Here is a 23,498-nt window from a genome sequence, read left to right as displayed (position 1 = left end):
CAGCAAGAAGAAGAGGTAAGAAGGAATCAACAGGAAGAAGAAGCAGCTAAGAAACAAGGGTGTGAAAGTCAAACGGTCACGGTACTGTTAGACATTTTAGCAGAGTTAAGGAGTCTGAAACAAATGTATCAGACTTCTTTATTACGACCGAAGAGAGAAAGACCTTCTCGAGTTAAACAACCCAACCCTGTCACTACACCTGCCATACCACCCTTAGTGATTTCTACCAAATCATCATTGATAGGACGCAGTCTAGAAGTAGGCCTTGGCCGTGGCAAAGGCTTAAGGCAGTTAAAGTTGATTGCTTCCTAAGTTTGTTGTTTAAACCAACAAATACCCAAAAGGCCCTTTTCAGGGCCACCCATTTCTCTCGAAAAGATATAGTATTCAATTGCCAACATCAATTAAAACTCAAAAAGCCCTTTTTACCCCTATTGTATATGTGAATGTATGAGTGCATGAGTGTAGTTTCTTATTCTAAAAATCAAAACCAAGAGACACTTACGTTTCCAGGTTTTACAATTCAATCCATCACAACACAAAACTTTAAAAAGTTCATAGGCTTGTTCTGTATCTGTCTTCACTCTCTCTGTTTTTTTTCAATTTCTTCACTTTCACAGTTTTTTCCTCCACTTCTTCCTCATTTTCTCCCCTGCTTCTTTTATTCTCCTGTATCTCTTTCTGCACGTGTCTGGGTTCTTCCTTGGGGAGGGTACCTATTTTTCCTCTCCAGAATCCCTCTCTTCTTCTTGCTCCTGTTCTTTCTTAGGGCATTACGAACACCAGTGTCCTTTTTCTTGATAATGATAACAGGTATCTTGACTTTTGTCTCTTCTAGCCCCGGTTTTGTTTTTTTGGCGGTCTGGACACTCTGAAGACGTAATACCCTTTCTTCTTACAGATATAGCAAGTATCTTGACTTTTATCTCGAAATGAGGGGAAGTAGACCGTCGGCTTGTCTGAATAAAATTTTCTGATGACCACTCGCAAAGCTCTGATCAAAAGTTCGATCTGTGTAGGCTCTTCCATCATTCTGCTCGGTTTGAGAGTGAAATGAATAGTGGAAGGCAAGACACACCCCCTTTATATATACGTTGGTTTGCCATGGATATAAAGGATCCCATGGTGTTTTATACATTAGTCATTTTACTTTTTGCTATCAAGATGAAACGATCGAATCACCTTGTGCGGAAAGGAGAAGAACGTAAGAGGCAAAAACGTCATGCATCGCCTCGTACAATAGCAGAAATCTTGGCACAAATTCATGCCAGTGATTTTGAAGACGACATGAGTGAACCAGAATCCAGACCAAGCCAAAGTTCACCACCCTTAGTAAACCCTGAAAGTTTTTATCACATTTGAGAGACGGAAAAGCGCTCCTCTAGAAAATTTAGAACTACGGCGTACACTTACACGGTGAAGTATGGATTTCAAGTCCAACGTACCGTTGGAGAAAGCAGGGGGCTTCATCACCGAGATGTGGGATTCTTTGTTAACCACACCGAAACACCAATGACAGGCCAAAGAAGACGATCGCTTGAGACTTTCCATTCATCACGACAGCTTGAAATCCCCTGCTTGGATCGAGTTTAGAAGTCCCACAGAATTGACACCTTCCAAAGTCATCGACAAGATTCAACACGTGCAACAATCCAATGACCAGTTTCACATCACCGATGGAAAAGCGACACTATCCATGACCCACGTGTCTCTTCCCCAAGGGACTGGACGCAAAAAGGTCTTATTGGTGGACGACCTTCGTAGCATTAAACGTAGCCTCGTCCGAATTAACAACCCTCAAGACCAGACGTGTTTAGTATGGGCCATCGTTGTGGTACGAACCTATGCCAACAAGAACGACGCGGCAGAATGGAAAAAGGCCTGGGACAACATTCGAAAATCGAACCGAGCCAAACAGCAAAGTGAAGATGAACTCCTGTTACAACAAGAAGGCTTGTCCAAAGACACAACCTGTACCATTCCTGAAATGCAAAAATTGCAAGATGTCCTAACTCCACGCTACACCTTGAAAGTGAGCCCTCAAGAAGTGCGCTGACCTTTGTTGTTTTACAAGCCAAGATTTTAAGGATGGAAAATACATTCACGTGTATCATCGCGATAGTATCAGTGCATTCCTGGGATACAGCTATTACTGTGAGAAATGTGACTATGGCTATAACAATCGAGAGAAACACAACATTGTGGATCGAAATGCTCAGGATGTTTGGCCTAACAACGCAAGGTTCACAGCAGAAATGTGTTTGTCAACTGCTGAGATTGTGCCCTACTTGTGGGCAAGGCATACGTACCAACTGTGCCAAGGCACACTTATGTTCAGGAAAGAAAAAAATGTCACATTTGTCACCAAATCGTGGACTTGAAACACCAATGTTGTATTCAAAAATACCAACCCCAACAAGATGAAAATGATGACCACAAGAATAAAGGGAATTTCATCTTTCGATTTCGAATGCATGCAAGAAACCGGCATTCACATTCCTAATTTCTGTGTGACTGATCGAGGGTGCGAAAAGTGCATCCAAGAACCTATCTTTAGTTATTGCCCTCACTGCAGCAAGATTCATGGAGGACGTGAAAAATCTTTCGGGGACCGGGCACACTAGCCAATTTTGCCCAATGGATCTTAGACCTCATCGACGAGACGTGGAGCCAAGAGGACATCGAACGTTACGGAGATTGTCATCACCATGCCACAGTGATGGCTCACAATTTCTCCGGGTACGATGGACAGTTTCTTCTGAGATACTATACGGAGCAAGGCACCGAACGTCCTAAGGTGACTTTGAACGGAGCTTTCTACGCTTGGTATCAGGCTCACGCATCGGACCCTTTCGACTTTCAGGAAGAAATGTTAAAGTATTGTCGTTTCGACGTGGACATTTTACGGCGTTGCTGTGGAGAATTTCGAGAACTGTTCATGGAACACGGAGGGGTTGATCCATTGAAAGAAGCCTGCACCATTGCCAAAGTGTGCTCCTTAGCGTACCGCCAACGATTCATGCCTGAAAACACACTGGCTGTCATCAGTCCTCAAACGACCAACTTTGTCAAACGCCAGTATTCGGTCAAAGCCCTACGCTGGTTACATTACTTGTGCGACAAGGAAGACAAATGGATTCAACATGCCCGCAACGGAGGAGGCGAAAAGACCATCGGGACGTATTTGGTAGATCGCTGGGACTTAGAAAACCCCAAGAACGTGTACGAGTTTAACGGTTGCTTATTTCACGGATGTCCCGTTTGCTACCCTGAACGTGGCACTAAAAATCACTTTTTACAACGAACCATGGAAGACTTATACCAGGACACTGTCAGCTACACTGGAAGTTAGAACAGCAAGGATGCCAAGTGTTGGAAATGTGGGAACACGAGTACGATCACCGTTGAAAACAAATCCTGAGTTTAAACGTATCGTAGAAAGTTACAAGTTGATGGACCCACTGAACCCGAGGGACAGTTTGTACGGAGGAAGGACAAATGCCACCTGTTTGTTGTACCATGCGGACGAAGAGAAAGGAGAAGAAATCAAATACTTGGACGTGTGCTCGCTGTATCCCTACGTGTGCAAATATAGTGTCGCTTTCCTGCAGGGCACCCGCAATTGTTGACGGAACACATCGATCTGGACCACATTCGACAATACGAAGGCTTGATCAAGTGCAAAGTCTTGCCTCCCAAGGATTTGTACAGTCCGTGTTATCTCACCATTGCCAAGTCAAACTCATGTTTCACTTGTGTCGTACTTGCGCCGAAACGTGTAACCAAGACAAGCCTTGTCAGCACACCCAGGAAGAAAGCGCCTTGACGGGAACGTGGGTTAGCGGGCAATTTTTCAAAGCTCTGGACCTGGGATACCAACTGTTAGAAGTATACAAAATTTACAACTTTCCCAATACACAACAACTATCAAATTGTGTACCAGAAGCGAGTGCGTCTTCCCATCCACTTCACTTTCCGTATGGACATGTCGGTATAAAAAATTAGTTGTAAGAGGATAGCCACCAACAAGAAGAATGACTTCGACACAGCAAGAATTGAGTGAGAAACCCAATGAGAACTCAAGTTCAAACCCTACAATTTTCCGCTCTTCTTGCCTGACTATTGTGATTGTGCCCGTCAATTGGAAACGTTTCAAAATTAGCCCACGGATAGGGAAGGACTACCTACTTCGAATGTTTTAGCTAGAACAGGATTTGCCTACTTGGGACCTGAGACTGGATTGGGATACGAAGTACAGTGTTTCAGTTACGAAAGGATCTATGTATCTATACAGATTCAGCTATTCTGGAACATACTCGATGGTCTCCGCACTGTCCTTACCTTTATATGTCCTTTCCACCCATTACACAACGGTACAATTATGACGTTACCTTATAGAAGATAGTACCGTTGTCCAGGAAGAAATAAAGGAAGACTTCCAAAACTAGACATAAAAAAGGAACGATGTACAAGCTTGAGACTTCATTGCGACTAGTATGAAAAGGGACAATGTGCAAGATCGTAAGTTCATTGTGACTACCAAGAGCAAGCCGACAAGACGAATTCTTTAAAAGAGACATCATTCAAGTTCGGGGATTCTACAAAAATTTTACCTCCCCATATCGTAACTAGTTGTGGATGGATAAGACCCAAGCATTGCAACGGAAAATTTCCAGAAGGAACCTGTAAGTGTCCATGCGTTTACCATTGTAATTGCATAGCTGATTACGATCCTGAGCCTTGCGATGAGAGCGATGCTGTACGCTGTAACCTCCGTGATGCAGTAAAGTATCATGGGAACTTTGTTCTCGCTACTACTACTACCACTATGCCTATCATGGAAAGTGATGCTGTGCGTGTCAAACCTGACGGATGCGAAAGCGATGCCACTCGCCATCGTGGACACTTTACTGATTCTCATGGTGTATGTCAACCTTCATGTCTACCAGCCTACGGATGTCATCCAGCCCGGAGCAAACTGCTGTCGATGTCACCCTACCCTCATCGAAACGAACCTGTGAAAGACGAATATTCGTTCCCTGTGCGTTTGCCTGAATACTGCAACTTTGAAAATTGTCTTCAATCTTTCAAATCGAAATGGCCTAAGTATCTGGGAGTACCGACCCCTGAAGAATTAACCAGAGCCGGAATTTTCTACTTGGGCGAAGGAGATAAAGTCGAGTGCTTCAGTATCACTTCACCAGTGGGAGCAACAAGATTCAGCCTACCTGGAACATGCTCGATGGTCTCCAAATTGTCACTACTTACCGTTAGTGGGACCGAGTCATTGAAGTGGCCTACCATGTCGTTTAAGAAACCAGATTGGCTAGGAGTCAAACGTTGGACACCACCGAGATCAGTATTTAAATCCCATTTAAGAAATGATATTGAATCATTACCAAAAGAACTGCAAGAGAAGATCTACAAGGAAGTTTGGCAGAGACTTGCCAGAGCGAAATCTCAATGGGTGACTGTATAAATTTTGTGTCGAGAAATTCACAAGAGGAAAGTGAAAAAAGTCAACAAATGTGTTAGATTTCTCTGGATCAAGTGTTCGTTCGTCCTATTATTCTACTTTAGACTGTTTACAATAGAAGATTTCAGTAGCATTCTTGGGCGTTACCCTGAATGGCAGTGGCCAGAAATTATTCACTATGTTCGTTTCTTTTCGCTCTGTTCATGACTGTTTTCATTATGGATAGTTTACAAGAGAATATTTGTGGCTTACCTGTGGAGTTGAGAGAACGCATTTACCGAGAACTGGTCAAAATACATGTGAAACGTAAAGAACAATTGCATCCGTTACGTCACCGGAGTTTAAACCACTGGTACCTGAATGATATAAGAGGACTGATTCATTTGAAAATGTCCCAATGGTCAGATATTGTTCAACTGGACAAGGACAGTAAGACTTTGGTGTCTTCTCGTCCTACTACTTACATGTTGACCATACTACATCTAGTACCAGAGGAAGAGTTAGTGGATTACCAAATTTTTTTATGTGATCGAATTTTGTCTCTAGAGCAAAATTCTCTGTGATGTGTAGTGTGTCAACTAGAGACTAAAATATTTGGTTTAGCTACTGGAGTACACTCAGATTGGTACAGAAAATACACTTATTACCTCCGACAAAAAGTGGTTTTAGTATGACCTCATCATGTATACTTTACAAGAGAACATTCGCGGCTTACATGTGGAGTTGAGAGAACGCATTTACCGAGAACTGCTCAAAGTTCAAGTGAAACGTAAAGAAAAATTGCATCCGTTACGTCACCGTGTTTTAACCACTGGTATCTGAATGCTATAAGATAACTGATTCGTGTGAAAGTGTTGCAGTGGTCAGACTTTGTTCAACACTTCGAGGACGAGAAGGATCGGTATGTGAATGATTTTCGTTACTTCAAGATACACCTACTGCAACGAATTGAGGAAGAAGAGTTGCAGGATTACAAAAATCCATTACGCAACATAAACTTAATGAAAGGGGAAGGTTCGGAACGAAGTGTAATGGTTCAGTTAGTGATTGAACAATTTAGATTCGCCAGAGGGTATAAAAACAGGCCACGGCTTTTATCACAAGTGATTCAACAGATTCCGTGGAAGGAACTCAATGACACTATTCAAACCTTGGATGATTACCAACACTTAGTACGACAACTGTAGCCATTGAATTTTGGGTGGACGTGTGGTGTGTGTCTTAGTGACTTGTTTTCTGGGCTTTCGTTTACAGCAGATTCCTTGTGGACACTTTACGAACAGTACTTAATAACCAATCAAGCATGAAAGTTGTACCTTTAAATGGCCACTAAAGACTCATTTTGCTCAAAGCTTTGTGTTTTCATCTGGATACCTCTCGACCTTTACGGGAAATAAAGATTCGACAACTTTTGAGTACCGAAGAAGTGTATGATGATGTGTGTGTAGCTTGTGACTTATATTCCCCACTGGACAGATGTACGTGACTGGAAAAATTGGGGTTTTGAGGCTTGGACACAAGAAGTAGCCCATTATGCTCAAGAGTTGGGATCCAACATTTCAACGTCCTAGGAAAAAAGTCACTTTTCAACCTGTGTTAGTGACAGTGCCAGAAGAACCCGTCACCGAGGACTACCATTCCCTTCAGGACAGGACTGTCGTGGACATTCCCGAAAGCCGGGAGGACACTTGTGTGACATTACCCCATGTAGAGGCTGTAAGAACATTTCACATTCTTCCTAGACCTCTTGGTTACCCAAAACATGTTGTACAGAAACTTATTTCTATTCTACTTTGATCGTATTGATGTGCAATTTATCGTTGTACTTTACCCTTTGGCTCTTATGTATTTTAGTCTTTCGTGTTTATTTTTAAAACATCAATAAACGTGTCCTGAAAAAGTATAAACACTCTTGTCTTGTCTGTTTTTGTGTCACAAGTGACATTCCATGCACTACTGTGGCTACCTCTGCTGTCTCTGCTTCCTCTTTTGGAACCTGGAGGGAGCGGTACTCTAGGAGGTGTCATCCTTTGCTCCCTCTTAAAATGGGATCCTAATGTTCCCAAAGTTCTCCCCAAGAAAAAAGCTACTCCCAAAAAAGCCAAACGAAGCCCCAAGAAAAAAAAGAACAACGGTGTCAAGACCAGGTCACAACCCCAGAAAAAGAACAGGCCACAAAAAAAAGAAACAGAGAAAGCCCCCAGAAAACAACTTCTACGCGCAAGAGAGGCACTTCGGCCAGGACGCAACCAGGACGCAACCTTACATTCGCAAGCCACGACCTGCAATGACGGTCACCGTGTCTCCTGTAACCTCAGGTTCATCGACTTCTCCATGTAAGCCCGTGTCTCCAAGAACTTCTCATCCAATGGTGACACCCTACTCCTCTTTAGCTGCAGTGGCAGCTGCTCACAAAGTACCTGCTCCCAAAATCAATGTCCATGAGAGATCGGGCATGTTACAGAGTTTACTGGATTTGTCCAAGGAAGAACTGGCTCGATTTAGTCCGTTGCGAACTGCTTCACGACGCGTGATGCCTGTCATCAAGTTGATACCACGTAAAGACAATCAGTGGCGACGCGTTCCAGTATAAAAAGGGCCTGAGACAAAGAATGGGTATCAGTGTTTTTGTGCTCCTGAAGACACAAAGATGTTAGCCCCCAGAAAACATCCCTTTTCTAAACCCAAATAAAAGAAAAGGAAAGGACTGCTTCCTCGTTTATTCAAAGCATGGAGACATGTCTGTCCTATGCAAAGCTTCTCCACCCATGATTAAAAAAAAAACTCATTCAAATGGTCTCCAAAGATGTCATCGATACCGTGTGTGAATGTTGTTTGAACGTCTTGAAAGGCACGATCCCTTTGTCAAAACACCAGAAACAATGCTTAGGCAAACATTGTCACGTTCTTCGCCAAATGGTTCAAAAGAAAATCCACATTCGTCAAAAGAAGGTGTTGGTCCAATGTGGAGGAATTTTGCCTCTCTTGTTAGGACCTTTGCTGAAAGGAGTATTCGGAACCATGTTGGGAGGACTTGTGGGAGCAAGATAAAAATCACCTCTGGAGTCAAAAGATCTCAGACGTGACCCTTGACATCGAATGGAAGGACGAAAACTAGCTTTAGTGCCTTACAAACGATGGATGGAATATCATCGTTGGCACGAACAGCGGACCCAGCATTTACCTCCCAATCCCCATTTGAGCGAGATGTCCCAGTTACAACACGAATTGCAGTCATTGATGGATCGCCACGATTTGTCCGAAACAGAAAAATCGCAAAAGTACGGTCAACTCTTGCAACGACTGCAACTCTTTCACCAGAAAGCTTTAGACGAAACAACTTTACCCACACTGAAAGATTTTAAGACCTTAATGTAAAGTCCACCATCACCACCACCACCACTACTACCCCAAGTGACCAAGACAGAAACAGGTGAAGAAGGATTTCATACGCCGCCAGATAAATTAGGCCAGTTATAACAACACCACCAGAGAAAGTTGGCAAGTTAACAACACCACCTACATCCAGAATTGGATGGATTAAAAATATGATGACCAGTCCTTCTTCATCAGAAGAGAAAAAGAAGGTGAAGACAGAAGTGAAAAGAAAACTGATTACCCCTGTTCAGACATCCTCCTCCTCGACACATATCGCTCGCCGAACACGCAAAGCATAACAAACCAAGAAAATACCACACGAAAAAAAGAGTGGCATCAGCGAAGAGTGGGTGACTTATTAACAAAAAAAAAAATGGAGAAGGTGTTAGCCAGCATTTACTACGATCCATCCCATCCTGCAGATTACGGAGGAGTTGAGAGATTGTATCGTGCTGCCAAAACGCGACTGAAAAGTCTCCGTTTACCTTGTCGAAGAATAGAAACCGAGTGAGTTTTTGGACTAAATGAATAAAACAAACACAATGAGAGAAAAATTGCAATTTATGAAATGAATTAATAAAGAAAAATATATGATGTAAAAATGCAATCATTCTATAATGCTCTCAACCTACGATTGACTCTATCACTCTACACAACATTTACACATAGAAAATAAACCAAAAATATGAAATCAATATGAAGTACAGATCCAAGAAACCCTATGGACTGCGGATACGCTTCAAACAGTATTCTACACTATAAGAGAGATTCACAGAATCTCAAATATGAACTCCGATTAAGATTCAAAATAATCTGATGAACACAACTAAAATTCAAGATAATCTTATGAACACAACTAAGATTCAAAATAATCTTATGAACATAAAAATGCAATTGGATCAATAATTGAACCAAACGTATGCTTCTAGACCCCTTGTACAGTCGCACGATTCCTTTGGTTGGCCCACATTCTTGTCGGCCGCTCGCACCCTTTATGGATCCACCACATGTACAGTCATACGTATACACGTACAGACAGCATACAGCACCCTTTTGAATTTGCTACGTCTACGTCCGTGGCACAGACACACGTACATACATACATACGTATCGACAGCACGCAGCCTTAAATACTTTGGAGACACCAGACAGCTCTAAACAACTTTAGACAGCTCCAGACATCTCTAGTAAACTCTAGTCAGTTCTAGTCATAGTCAGTCACAACCACAGGAACAGTCACAATCAGCTACAATAAAACCAAACTGGTCATAATACTAGTTTCTGTAAAATCTCTAGATACATGCTAATACATTAACCTCTAATAGTGACTTGTAATTCAAAGTTCAAATCTGCGTTGTAATAGATGCATTATTACGCTATAAGACATTACAAACCAAATAAGCTTCGCATATCAAATGAAATGTAAATTTAATACTTACCCTTAAGACTGGAGAACAATGGAGAACGTGCACTCTTTGACGTATTCCAAAACGATTAGTGTCGGTTTAGAAATAGATCATACTTAAATCCATAGGAGAGTGAGCAAAAGTCAGGGTAAATTACCCTGGCATATTATGTTATTAATGCCCCTTCGTCGCAAGTAATTTCTGGCGAGGTACATGTTAATACAGTCGCTTACCTGGAAAAGCATGTATTCACCCTAGATAATGTTGTACGCATGTACATTTTTTGCCTAATTCAGTGACATACCTCAAGTGCAACGATGGTTACAAGAACACGTTACTTACACTTTACACAATCCCATTCGACGCAAGTTTTCCAGATGTCGCACCCAAGTGGAAGGCATCGATCATCAATGGCAGGCCGATTTAGCCGATGTCTCTCATTTGGCCACCTACAATCGCGACTACAAATATTTGTTTTGTGTCATCGATGTCTTTTCCAAATTTGTCTGGGCCTTGCCATTGACTTTCAAATCGAGCAGCGAGTTAATGCGAGCCCTGCAACGGGTGTTGAAACAAATCTGTCGTCACCCTCTTCGATGGCAAATTGACAAAGGCACCGAATTTCTGAACCATGTTTTCCAAAAAGAATTAAAGAAATGTGACATTCATTGTTTTACTACCGAGAATCCTGAAACCAAGTGCAGCATCATGGAATGTTTTCAAAACACTTTGAAAGAACGCATGTGGAAATAATTTACGCATCACCACACTGTCAAGTAAATCGACATTTTACCGCACTTGGTGCAAGCGTACAACCAATCTTACCATCGAAGCATTGGACGTGCCCCCCAAATGGTGACTCCCGACAACGAAGTGCTGGTTTCTGATCGCCTGTTTGGTACGTCCCCAACGGTGGCTGTCCCCAAGAAAGTTAAAGTGTTGACTGTAAGAGATTGGGTGCGCATTGGCAAAACCAAACGCACTTTTGACAAAAGTTACTTACCTAACTGGACGACCGAATTGTTTCGTGTCAATTGACGAGTGCATGGTCGTCAACCTACCGTCTATAAAGTGGAAGACATGAACGGAGAAGTGTTAAAAGGAACGTTTTACTTGCCTGAGTTACAACGTGTCACCAAAAGAGAAGACGACGTGTACGACATCGAAAGCATTCTCGAACACAGAACCATTAAAGTGGGTAAATGACGTGTGAAAGAATTCAAAGTGAGTTGGAAAGGATATCCTCCCAGTTTGTAATCTTGGATCGACGCTTCCTAAGTCATCGACTATAAAAGGAAGTGACCATCATGCCCTCTCACACAGACTCAGCTACTGCTACCACTTCAGCGACCACTCCTTCACCCAGTTCTTCTCTGCAAGATTTACAGAAACATCCCTTGTGGGTGCGGTGTGGAGAAGGTGTGCCTAAAGCACAAATCGTCTTTTTCTGCCAAATCTTTGTGGTGTATTGTGTCATCTGTTGAGCCATTGTCAATCTGAGTTTGCAACAAGGAGACAAAAAATTGTGGACCATTTTATTGAGCAGTTGCATCGGTTACCTTCTTCCCAATCCATCCCTGAAATCCTCCTCGAACGGGAACAACGGGAATCTTGCGCCCAGTGCCAGTCACCACTCCAACAACAACATCCAGATTTTGGGCGGAGACACTGCTCTGACTTCCAGTAACCCATCGAACAGCCACAGAACTCTGGAATTATGAGCCACCATAACCAATTTTATTTAACCTTACCCAGAGACATTTCCATGGAGGTGTTTTCCAACAACACGTTGTGATGTTACACGTTCAAATTACATCAGGCCATCCAATTAGATTATGAAGCCTATTGGGAAGTGGCTTTGGTCTAAATCATTCACCCGACCAAAGTCCTCAATGTCCTTCAAATCAAATTTTTTTTTTTAGTGGACGTTCATGACCAAATGCAACAGTACTTGAATACCCATGGAAAATATGATCAAAGAACACATAACTCAGAAACTCAAATGTCGACCTATCACTTGATCATTCCCTCAGGCTATTATTTTAGCGGACAACATTTGGTGAGCATCATTGCTTCCAGGTTTAATGTCATGTTTCTTAAAGCTCTGGAGAGTGTAACCCTTGAGTAACATAAAGTAGCTTGTCGCCTTCTGATGAAATTTCCTGAGGGGAACAAAGTGTTGTCCATTTTATTTTGTCCTGAATTGATTGACACGATGGGTGGGGACGTGTTGCATCAGTGGCATAAAGGCTTGCGTGAAGATTCTTGTCCTCCATTAACGTCTCTGGAGATCCGTCACATCGAAACTCTCTTGGATCAGGGTACGAAGTCGGAGCTGATACCTGTTTACTTGTCAGATATTTTCCAAGAGAAAGTCAGGATCGAATTGATTACATATTATTGCCTCTGAAGAAAAAAACAAAAGAAAAATGGATACCTGGGAATTTTAATACCTTTTGAACCACAGTTCGTACACTGCTTCTTGGAATCCTGTCGTATGTGCTAAAGATGAACTACCGCATCGCAAACCTCAAGACCATCAAGCTTATATGATTAACACGGACGGCAGCAATCTCCTAGGAACCCACTGGGTAGCTGTCTACTTTCCTCAAGAAGGATGTGTGGAGTATTTTGATTCGTATGGATTGCCCCCTTTCGAAGACGATGCCATTGATTTAATGAGACGAAATGCTCAGAAAACAAGATTCAATAATGTGAAATTGCAAGGCACAGATTAATTGGTGTGTGGACAATACTGTGTGTATTTTCTACATCAACGCAGTCTGAGATATTCTTTGGAACATTTATTGACTTATTTCGATCGTCATTTTTCTAAAAACGATGTGAAAGTTGATCGATGGTTTTGTGACCATTATGGTTATCTTTTGTCTCTAGCTAGGAAACGTAGTGTACATCAATGGCCCAATGACTTGCAACAGTGGAAATCTCAGTTTAGTTCACAACGTTGTCAAACTTGCCCAAAAAAGATAGTTGTTAGAGAAAAATGTTTACTATTGAATTGATTGGTTAATTTAAGAAATATTGTTGAATGTTAGTTATTAAAATAAAAATGTTGTGTTTTGAAGAAAGCAAAAGCGTTTGTCATTTGTTTTTGCCATGGGTATCATGAACCATGCTCTTTGGCTTCTCTCTATCCCTCACATCACACTATTTGAGCGATCCGACTCGAAACCGTGTAGTGATGTTTTCCTTTGCGTCCGCGCTTTTACAATAAAAGCGGGGCAGTCTCCAGTCTGACCATCCATTGTCGACTTATCCTTCTACGAAGATGTGCTTAAGATTAGCCAAGCTGAACGAAGCCTACGTGACTTTGCATCGTGTATGGCAAAGTCTGATACGAAAGCCTAAAGAGATAGAGATTATCAAAATGTTAAAAGTGACTGAAGACCTGATAGAAGAGGTCTTCAGAGAAGAAAGAAACAGCAAAAGCGAAGAATGGACAGAGAAGTACAAACTTCAGAAACAGCAAAGAGAACAGAAAGAGCAGCAGCAACAGAAGAAGCAGGAACTTGACATAGGTGTTCTCAACTGCCGTGTTGAGACCAAAGAGTTCTCTTTCTCTTTCCGAAGAAGCAGACCCTATCCTGTGAGAATGCCTGCTACCAGAGGAGGTCGCAATCTTAGATCCTAAAGGATTGCCATAGCTCCCCGTCCACAAAAAACAGCCCTTTTCAGGGCTACCCATATTCTAGAAAAGAAATAATCATTCCATTGCCTATGATACGTTAGAAAAAAAAAATAGAAGGGCGTGTATAAGCACATTATTTATCTATCTTGGTTAGAAATATAGTGTATAGGTCATTTGTTTATGTGACTTGTCAAAAATGTTAAAATACTGATTGTTAGTAGAAAGTGAGTGAGTGTTTCTTTTAGGTCCACGCGTTTATGGTGATAATATGGATAATGTAAGATTTGGGTGTCAGGGATGCTTTCCTTCACGTCCGTGCTTCGGTAATATATACGGAAACACTCGTCAGTCTGGCTACCCTTGTTGAGTCGTGAGAACGAAAAAATGATCAGCAGACTAGTGAAAATTTTAGAACTTCAGATGCACATGGAGTACGCCAGGCGCCTCCTGAATGGCAGCGGAGGCCATTGTAGAAGAAAGTAGGATTAAAGAGGAAGAGGAGCAGAGAAGGAAGAAAGCAGAGGAGGAATAGAAGATATGGATCAGGTCTCACCCTATGATGATACCTAAGTGTGAGGTGAAACCTGAGGCGAGGACGCCTGCACAGGTAGCAACAGCACCAGCACGACAGCCACAGCCACAAGAACGACAACAAACACTAGTACCACAACCTGTAGCAGTACCAAGAGTGTGGCACAGAAGGAAAACTTCAGAATCCCACAAACGGAAAATTGGGATTTTGGAGCCAATCATCCCTCCTCTGCGATCCCAGCCACACGTATCAGTTGGGATCACGATTGGAGTCGTCGATGTGTCTGCGGCGCTAGACCTGGGAGATGTCATCATTAGCCAGGTTCATCTGAAGTTACAAACAACAGCCCTTTTCAGGGCCAACCAAAACTCTAGAAAAGAAACACTATTCAATTTGCCAGTTGTGTGAGTGTGGAGTAGTGTGATCATAAACATTTACTACTTTAATAATGTGGTTATGTGTGTATGTGTTTGTATGAGATCAGGTACGTTTGTGTGGATAGTAGAGTGTGTGGTTTTTCAACCTTCCCTTATTTGTGAATTGCATGTTTGTGTTTTGTTTGTTTGTTTTTTATTTTGCTTCTTCACGTGTGTGGATAGTATATTTGGGTTTGATTTTGCTCCTTCGCGTGTGTGGATAGTATATTCTGGTTTCGTTTTTTGCTGCTTCCCGTGTGTGGATAGTATATTATGATTATGTTTATGCTTCTTCGCGTGTGTAGATAGTAGATTTTGGTTATGTTTTTGCTGCTTCCCGTGTGTGGATAGTAGAATATGATTATGTTTATGCTTCTTCGCGTGTGTGGATAGTATATTATGGTTGATTTTTTGCTGCTTCCCGTGTGTAGATAGTAGATTATGATTATGTTTACGCTTCTTCCCATGTGTGGATAGTAGATTTTGGGTTTGATTTTGCTTGTTCGCGTGTGTGGATAGTTTATAATGTGGTTAGTTTTTATGGCTCATCATCTCTGTGTGAAAAGTAGCGGATGTTTTCCTTCACGTCCGTGCTTTAGATATAAAATCTCACAGCGTTCGTCATTCGCGCCATTCTAAGAAATAAAGGAAAGAAGATAGCTTCAAACTATCTTAACAAGATGAACAAATTGCAAGAGGTGTTAGATAATTTGGGGATGATAGAGGAGATGTTGATTAAACTGGACGAGGATCACTATTCTTATAGTCCCCATCGAGTGAAGATGGAGATAAACAATTTAAGAAAGTCAAAGGAAATGAAAAGATATCTGCTAAAAGAAGACGAGGAGGAGTATGAGAATGAAGAGGACAGAAAACAGATGAGAGAATGGAATGAAAAAAATAGAAAAAGAAGAGGAGAATGAGAAGAGGAAGAAAGAGGAGGAGAAGGAGAAAAATAAAGAAAAAGGAGAAGAAGAGAAAAATTGTAGGAAAGAAAATAAGAAGTTGGTGGAAAAAAGAAGAAATTAGAAGAAGCAGAAGAAGCCAAAGGCCCTACTCAGGGCCACTCATTGGCCTCGAAAATAAATGACTTTCATGCCTCCAAATTTTTTAAAATGTTGTATCAGTATTTGTCTCTTGTCTGTATTCTCTCTGTATCATCTCTGCTGTAATGTATTTTTCCTATTGTCCCTAGACACACCCACCATGTTAAATTCCCATTGCCCCTAGACAGGCCCACCCACGTTAAATTCCCACTGTCCCTAGACAGGCCTACCCATGTTAAATTCCCATTGTCCCTAGAGTACCGGACCTGTATTCCCCATGTTAAATTCCCATTGTCCCTATAGGGCCGGGACCCTGTTTTTAATGGTAAGTCCCACTGTCCCTAAACAAACCCCATACACTACTACCGTTTCATGTTCTTTCCGTATGTATGTATGTATGTATGTATGTATGTATGTATGTATGTATGTATGTATGTATGTATGTATGTATGCATATATGTATGTATGTATGCATATATGTATGTATGCGTGCATGCATGAATGTATATATGTATGTATGTATGTATAAATGTACGTATGTGCGTATGTACTTATGTGTGTACGTATATACGAAAGTACGTATGTATGTGTAGAGGTAGGTGGGTAGAAAAATATGAAAGTAAGTAGGTAGGTTGGTAGGATGACATTTGAAAGGGATGATAAATAGGTAAGTGGGTAGGTAGACAGATATGTACACAACTGTGTAAACATGCATGTATGTACCTATCTATGTATGCAGCCATTAGTATATGTATGACTTTGCTACAAAAAGGTGATCATTTTAATCGTAATAATATAGCTTGTTTGACAGACACATTTTCCTAAAACAATATGTAAAACATTGTCTTATAAAAAGGTTTCTATTATATCAAGCATGCGAACCAAAATATATTCATAATGTGAGAACGATTGAAATTTGTGTTTTATTTTTTCGCATGGATAAGGAGCACATATTTTGTATATTTTCCTTTATAGTTATACATTAAACGGACTGATTTTATGAAAGGACTCTTTGAATGTAATAAAAACCAAATTGATATATAATGATAATATTTTATGATGAAGAACCAGTGAAGCTGTTATAGTGTCTATGTCTTGAAAACAACATCCCCGAATCTGCCGGACTCATCCTAACGTTTCCAATCAGAAAGCTTGTAGAAGTTAATTACAATATCCAAAATCCCAAACAACTAATTCGTGAAAAATGTTTCTGATCATGTATGTTTTGAGGCACTCCTTTATTGCATGCCTGCATGTCTGTCAATTCTGTGATAAAGAATATAACTCATTTGTTTAAAACAATACCATATTTTGGCATTAATATTGCACGGTTGAAATATTAAAATGCTGAATATAATAAGGTTATTACATTCATGTTTTTTTTTTCTCCAGCAATGCGAGACTCTTAAACATGTACCAGTTATGAATATGTGCGCTGAGTGTTGTGATACACCTATGTGTAACTTACACAAATGTGGATTCAACTGGACAGGTCAGTGTGCCATTTTAAATTCATACAAGGCTTGTTTTGATCTTTAAAGTAGTTGATACGGTATTCTTTCTCATAATAAGCTTTAAATTAATATGGGTAGTATGCCAGTATTGCTCGTACTTACGTACTAGTGGGTAGTATGATAATATCAATTTTGGATTTATCTTACTTACCACGAGTAGTATGATAATATAAATGTTGGATTTATGTTACTTACCACGGTTAAAGCCTTCAACATCATGACGTTTTCTTCACATGAACGTACACATATGCCCCCGTACGTGCAAATGTTCCAAGAGACACCCATGCCAGAGGAAAGTCATGTGGGGTACATCAAGCTATATCAATAACCAAACAAAACTCTTATTTGCAAACTACTTGTCCACTATCCGCTGACCACTGTCATTATTTGAATCAAACGACAACCAACATACACATTATCTGTGACGTAAGCGAAGTATTCAGTCAGGCCCATATATTTATTGGGACTGCATATTTGGAGATTCCTTTTGTTTTAACGAAAATATTACTGCAGGAATAATACTATGAATCGCTACCATACTGTCAATGAATATATATTTTGTGTCACTATACACTATTTTAAGTATGTAAGAATATTATGTTAATCAAAGATATACATATATATCTACACATATATATATATATATATATATATATATATATATATATATATATATATATATATATATATATATATATATATATATATATATTCAATGGCATGATGATGCAATTATTGCAAGGGAGTATCCTCTGCCTAGGAAAGTATGAATTCAGAGAACTTCGCTACGAATACTGTAAATCACGTTTGCTTGCGATATCTGTTGGTCATGGCTCTCAACAATATCTTAAAGTTCGTATCGGTTTCGTGTGATCACCACTGCCAGTCAATCAATTTTGTTCGCGTGTACTATTGCACGAGCAGACGAAGACTCATCAGGCCTAATATTTTTACAACAACCGACGACTTCAACGCTGTTGAACAAGATAAATAAGTTTTTGAAACTAAGACATAATTGAACCTATATCAGTTTATTATCCTGGCAAAGTGAAACAATTACTGCAAAATGTCTATTTTGATAATGACCTTCCCCTTATATACCACTAAGCCGACTTTTAATGGGGTAAGACAATTGAGTGGGAGAAGGGGGTACGAATACCAAACGGAATGAGAAAAGCCGACATAATTGTAATAATAGAACGTTTTTCAGAGGTGACACAGTTGACAATGTAATGGCAGATCCGAATCATGTTGTGATTCCTACACGGGCCATTTGCGCCAAAATAAAACAGTTTGTTGGCGATGGTGATCATATATACCATTTCCACTGTGGACAAAAGAAGACAATTAAAAGTTCCAAATTTGAGATGGAAATACTGGTGATATAGAACAATACTGGGCAATTATCCCAATATAATGCGAAACAGTTAGTGATGCAGTGAAAGCTCTTTCAAAACATGCGTCCGTGCATTTATGGCATTATTTTAGGACTATGTCACCTCCACAGATAAGATGAAGATAGTTCTCCATGTGAATTTAATTAGATCACTTAACTGTCATAAGGACGACGCGTTTAAAATCAGAATCCCTAAATTGTTCGACAGCTCCCATTTCCCGCAGATTTGATTATACCAATTACGCCACGCGTAAGTTTTCTGCGGACATTCATTGCTGGGTATGTGATGGTTCCCGTGGGTCTGGTATTAACATTTGTGACCACTGTCACTTCACTAGCATACATACAGGAATCACACAAAAGACAATCATTGTACAATTGTAAAAGTGCCCAAGGAAAACAAAATCCATGTCGTTTTTCTTGACATACATAGTTATGAAGGGCATTTACTAACATTACTTGCAGAAGCTGCAATGAGTGTTATCCAGAAGAATGTGGCATTCAGGTTTCGACAGCTGTAATTCATTAATTCATTATAGTTTTTAAATTCATGCCTGGACAATCTGTGAGCAACCTTGGCAGTGACTGCGTAACAAGCACTCGTCGATAACAATTAAAAGTTCGGTTTTCTCACCTGCAATGAAACGTATCCCAACGAATAGATGAGAGGATGAAACAAGTTTGCTGAAACCTATTTGCCACCCATTGAGGTATTATTTTCTTCGCTGTCTCGCGAAGATATTTCCGCCGAAGGATACTCACATGCCAGGAAAGTCCGCTTCGTGTTTTTATGTCAAAATGTTGGTGACGACCATGATTTGTTTTTTGTGTACAGATGTTTTGAGACGTTTCGTGTGCAGCCATGCATGTTTACAAGGTTTAAACTGCGCACTACTTTGTTTGACCGTCAATGGCGTGGGACGCAGGGTTATGAAAAAACGTGGTTGAGTTAGTATTCCTCACCGATACTAACCAACGCCTGTTTCTTAAAAGAGGTATCCACGGCAAGACTTCGATGACAAACCACCTCTGTGTTAGAACCAACAACCTAGGCGTGGACGGATGCAATCCCGTATCTCCCAAAAGTTATGCCAAACATTGGTATTAAAGGCTAACGATGCAGCTCCACCTTGATGGATTTTAATAGAGTGATTCTGAGAGCGATCAAAATAAACAGTGACATTGGGTACTTTAAGAGACTGATCTCGATTATACAGTCCCAACTATGCTAGATCTGTCAAACCTCTTGACCTATGAATTATTTCTAAAAATGCAACAAACGAATACTGATTCTTTGTTATTCTTTGAAACGACCAACAATGTATATGCAGACATATGTGAGTCATCGCAAACACCAAAGAGTATGTAAAATGTCATCCACTGTTTCGTTAGAAACATAAAAATGTTGTTGGTAAGTTCAGACATGAATGCTCAGGTACATCTATCGAGCACTATGTGGGATTGAGCCCAAAAATGTATTTAATCGCGTTTGACGTTTCCTAAAATATCGATAAAGCAAAATGTGTTCCAGGTGTGATTGTACAAAAAGATTCTCATGCAAGGTATGGAAGTGAACATTTTTGCATCAACAACGTGAATGCTCACAGGAGATATAATTATGTCAAAAAGTATTCGGATGGTGTCTACAGCTTCACTAAAGATCTTTAGTCACCGCTTAACACCAAGCGGTGGATCTATCTTTATGGAATTACTACTTATGAATACATTGATGGGCTTTGTTGGGAAAATTGTGACACATTGTTTGTCTTGGAGAACTAATCCGGCTTGATATTATAAAATAAATCGATTGGCCATATCCGGGAATGACGTTGTCTTCCTTCTAACTCCATCGGCGCATACACATACGAACGAAACTTTTCCAGAGTGTATATAAAGGCGGTGGTTTTGAAATCGTTTTGCAGGTGTCTGTGACAGTTTTCTGTCGAATAACATCAACATGTGTGGTTTGGTTATTCTGCGCGTCTATGACTGGTAAAAATCGTGTTACTCAATTGTGAGATAGATCACTCTGAATAACTAAATAATTTTTCGGCATGTATATGGTTAAATTGTTCCACATTAGCAAGGTCGCGATGCATGTTAACGTGTCTAACACCAGCCAACACATTACATTTTTTTCACAATGCAGCAACGGCTTCGAGAAATTCTTTGCTCGGGTCCGCATGTAAAGCTGCGGTGATAGTATTGGTGAACGTGTGTAAATACATTTCGGCGTATCTACGATGGTTCAGGCGTACCTTTATTTACTTCCTTGTTCACGATCCTCTGGAAAAAGCAAATAATTTGCCTGATGAACTTCGTTAATTATTCTCACAACAAACCAAAAATGGAAAATATTCCCTGGCGCGGGGCAAAACTGTTGTAAAATGGGAGATGACAACAGGGAACACATGCTTGGTTTTACATTCCAGACTAACAAAGTGTTTACAAATAATAAGGTTTAAAATACAGATCCTGGACAGAATTATTGCTAAAATACATTATTATTTAAAATTATTATAATGGATAATAATTGTACATTTTCTGGTCATTTTCCTGAATCCCTATGATATTTGTTTTGGAAATGTGGTATAGTGCGGACATTTCTCGCACACTGTATCATTGATTATTATTGATTGTACTCATTCAATAAATTTTAATTTATCGAATGAATAGGTGGTGTTAGGTATATACAGTCATCAGGAGACAGGTGTTGCATTCGGTTTTACCCTAAAGCACGGAAAGAATTATATTGAAAAGTGCAAGCAATGTAGTTAGATATTTTTATTTCACATTTTAAACAAACAATAAACAGCTTTTATGTAAAATAAGACTACAATAGATTTAAGAATTTTAAAGGCAAAGCGAATCTGCAGAAGATGACGGCCTACATATATGTGCTTCAAAAGAGCGAGTTGCCTCTTCAGCAAGTTATGATCAATACATCATGCAAATTAAACGTGTCATGTTTAGACCATTACCAGAAACTTCTTTGTTTTTTGATTGATTTTCTTTTAATAAAATTAGCCAAATCTCTGAAACGATTATCTGTATTGAACCGCATTTACGTACTGAACCACACAACCCCATTAAATCTAACTCTTCATCTCTTGTATGCTCTTGCTTGAAATGTTTATTTATATCGCGATACTTGTGTCCCAACTTTGTAAAGTGGCGCATCAAGGGCTCCAATCATGGGATATCTACTTGTGTGTCTGGGATACTGATAATCAAGAAAGATAACTCGTCTTTGTTTAGTAAGTTTTTGGTCGAAAGGTATCTCAATGTTATAAGACTTCTCTATGGCGCATACCAGATTGAATCCATAAATAGTTGGATCTGATAGATGGTAAAGGTTCTAGAATGTTCATACACGAAAATGATCCTACACTCAGCTCTGCAATCTCGATCGAATCTCTAAGATACACGGTTCATAGTTTACAATCATTGAGAATTACCCTCTCTGGGCCTGGTATATTAGTCTGATTACCGTAGACAAATGAAGCTTACACATGGGATACAATATTAGGCCAGATATTTGCGGTTTACCTCAGTGATTTCAGGTTAATCTGACATGTTGCGCCATTAGCTCTAGTTACTAAGTATCCTGGTTGTCTGATATCGATTAACCCGGCGAATGCCGGGTATCTTTCACGTCTCAATAGTCGGTGTGCACATATTTGTTTTCCCGTTCTAGACCATGACTGATGCGTATTTAACATATGAGGCGAGATATTGACACTACAACGGTATATTAGACATGAACCTGAAATTTAAATACAATGACAGTCATACGTTGACATGTGATACCATCTAGTGTGTGATGTCAAATCGAGAAAAACAGTTTATATGACCCATTACGAAAATTGCCTTGATGATGTTGTACGTGGATTGTCTACAGGTTCATCAAAGATGCTTGTATCCTAATCATTGCGCGCTGTAGCGCTCTCTAAACAATTTGCAATGCATGTCGTCGATAGCATCACAAATGTTGCTGCGGATAAGTTAAACAGTCTTGGATTACAGGATGTTGAATCAGTTCGAGATTGAACAGGACGAAAAGTTACTGGAGCTTCTACAGAGACAGTCACATTTACACTTTGATTGACATCAACAATACAATGGTCAGTAAAACCATCATTCAATCAATATAGCATAGCTACTACAAATTAGAATATAATGTTACGGTTTTCAAGCAAGAGTTAAGAGACAAAACTAATAATGCATAAACAATGATCCAATTCAAACATAAATCTAATCCAGTCTTCGCCTGGGTGAACCTCTGTTATTAGACTGCACATCAAAGATTTTAAGCATTTTTTGTACCTGACAACGGATCCTAGCCAGCAAAAACATAAAGCGTATTACATATGCAGAAGTACGATATTATCACTAGTGAGTTAAACCAAAATACGTCTTTCATCATACGAACAGTTATTAAGTGACTCGTATGGCAGATGACTATCGTTACAAATGCTGAAATTGTCAGTGATGAACACCTTCATATTGACCACACCATGTTATCTGAGCATTTGATCTATCTAATAAAAATCAACGAATCCACTGATTCCACTAGGCAAATGCTCTTTATATTTTTGTCTAGTGAAATCATTTTAAAAAAGAAACAAATATAATCGCGTGAAGAGATTGACGAGTAACAGCAAAGTTTAGTCATTCAAGCTGAC

General features: G+C 40.0%; 1 protein-coding gene across 1 annotated transcript in view; it reads left to right on the top strand.

Annotated features, from left to right (window-relative positions):
* Positions 1-23,498, top strand: part of LOC149793822 (uncharacterized) — a 90,942-nt gene that overhangs the window by 27,488 nt on the left and 39,956 nt on the right. The window contains exon 8 of the mRNA XM_089966471.1: positions 17,296-17,395. Coding sequence (XP_089822597.1) covers positions 17,296-17,395 — 100 coding nt within the window. The remainder of the gene's footprint in view (positions 1-17,295; positions 17,396-23,498) is intronic.

This window comes from Sinohyriopsis cumingii, chromosome 8, assembly GCF_028554795.1.
Source record: "Sinohyriopsis cumingii isolate HCF-2022 chromosome 8, ASM2855479v2, whole genome shotgun sequence".
Classification (NCBI taxonomy): Eukaryota; Metazoa; Mollusca; class Bivalvia; order Unionida; family Unionidae; genus Sinohyriopsis; species Sinohyriopsis cumingii.
Note: the sequence above shows the minus strand (reverse complement) of the source record. Positions and strands in the feature narration are given on the sequence as shown.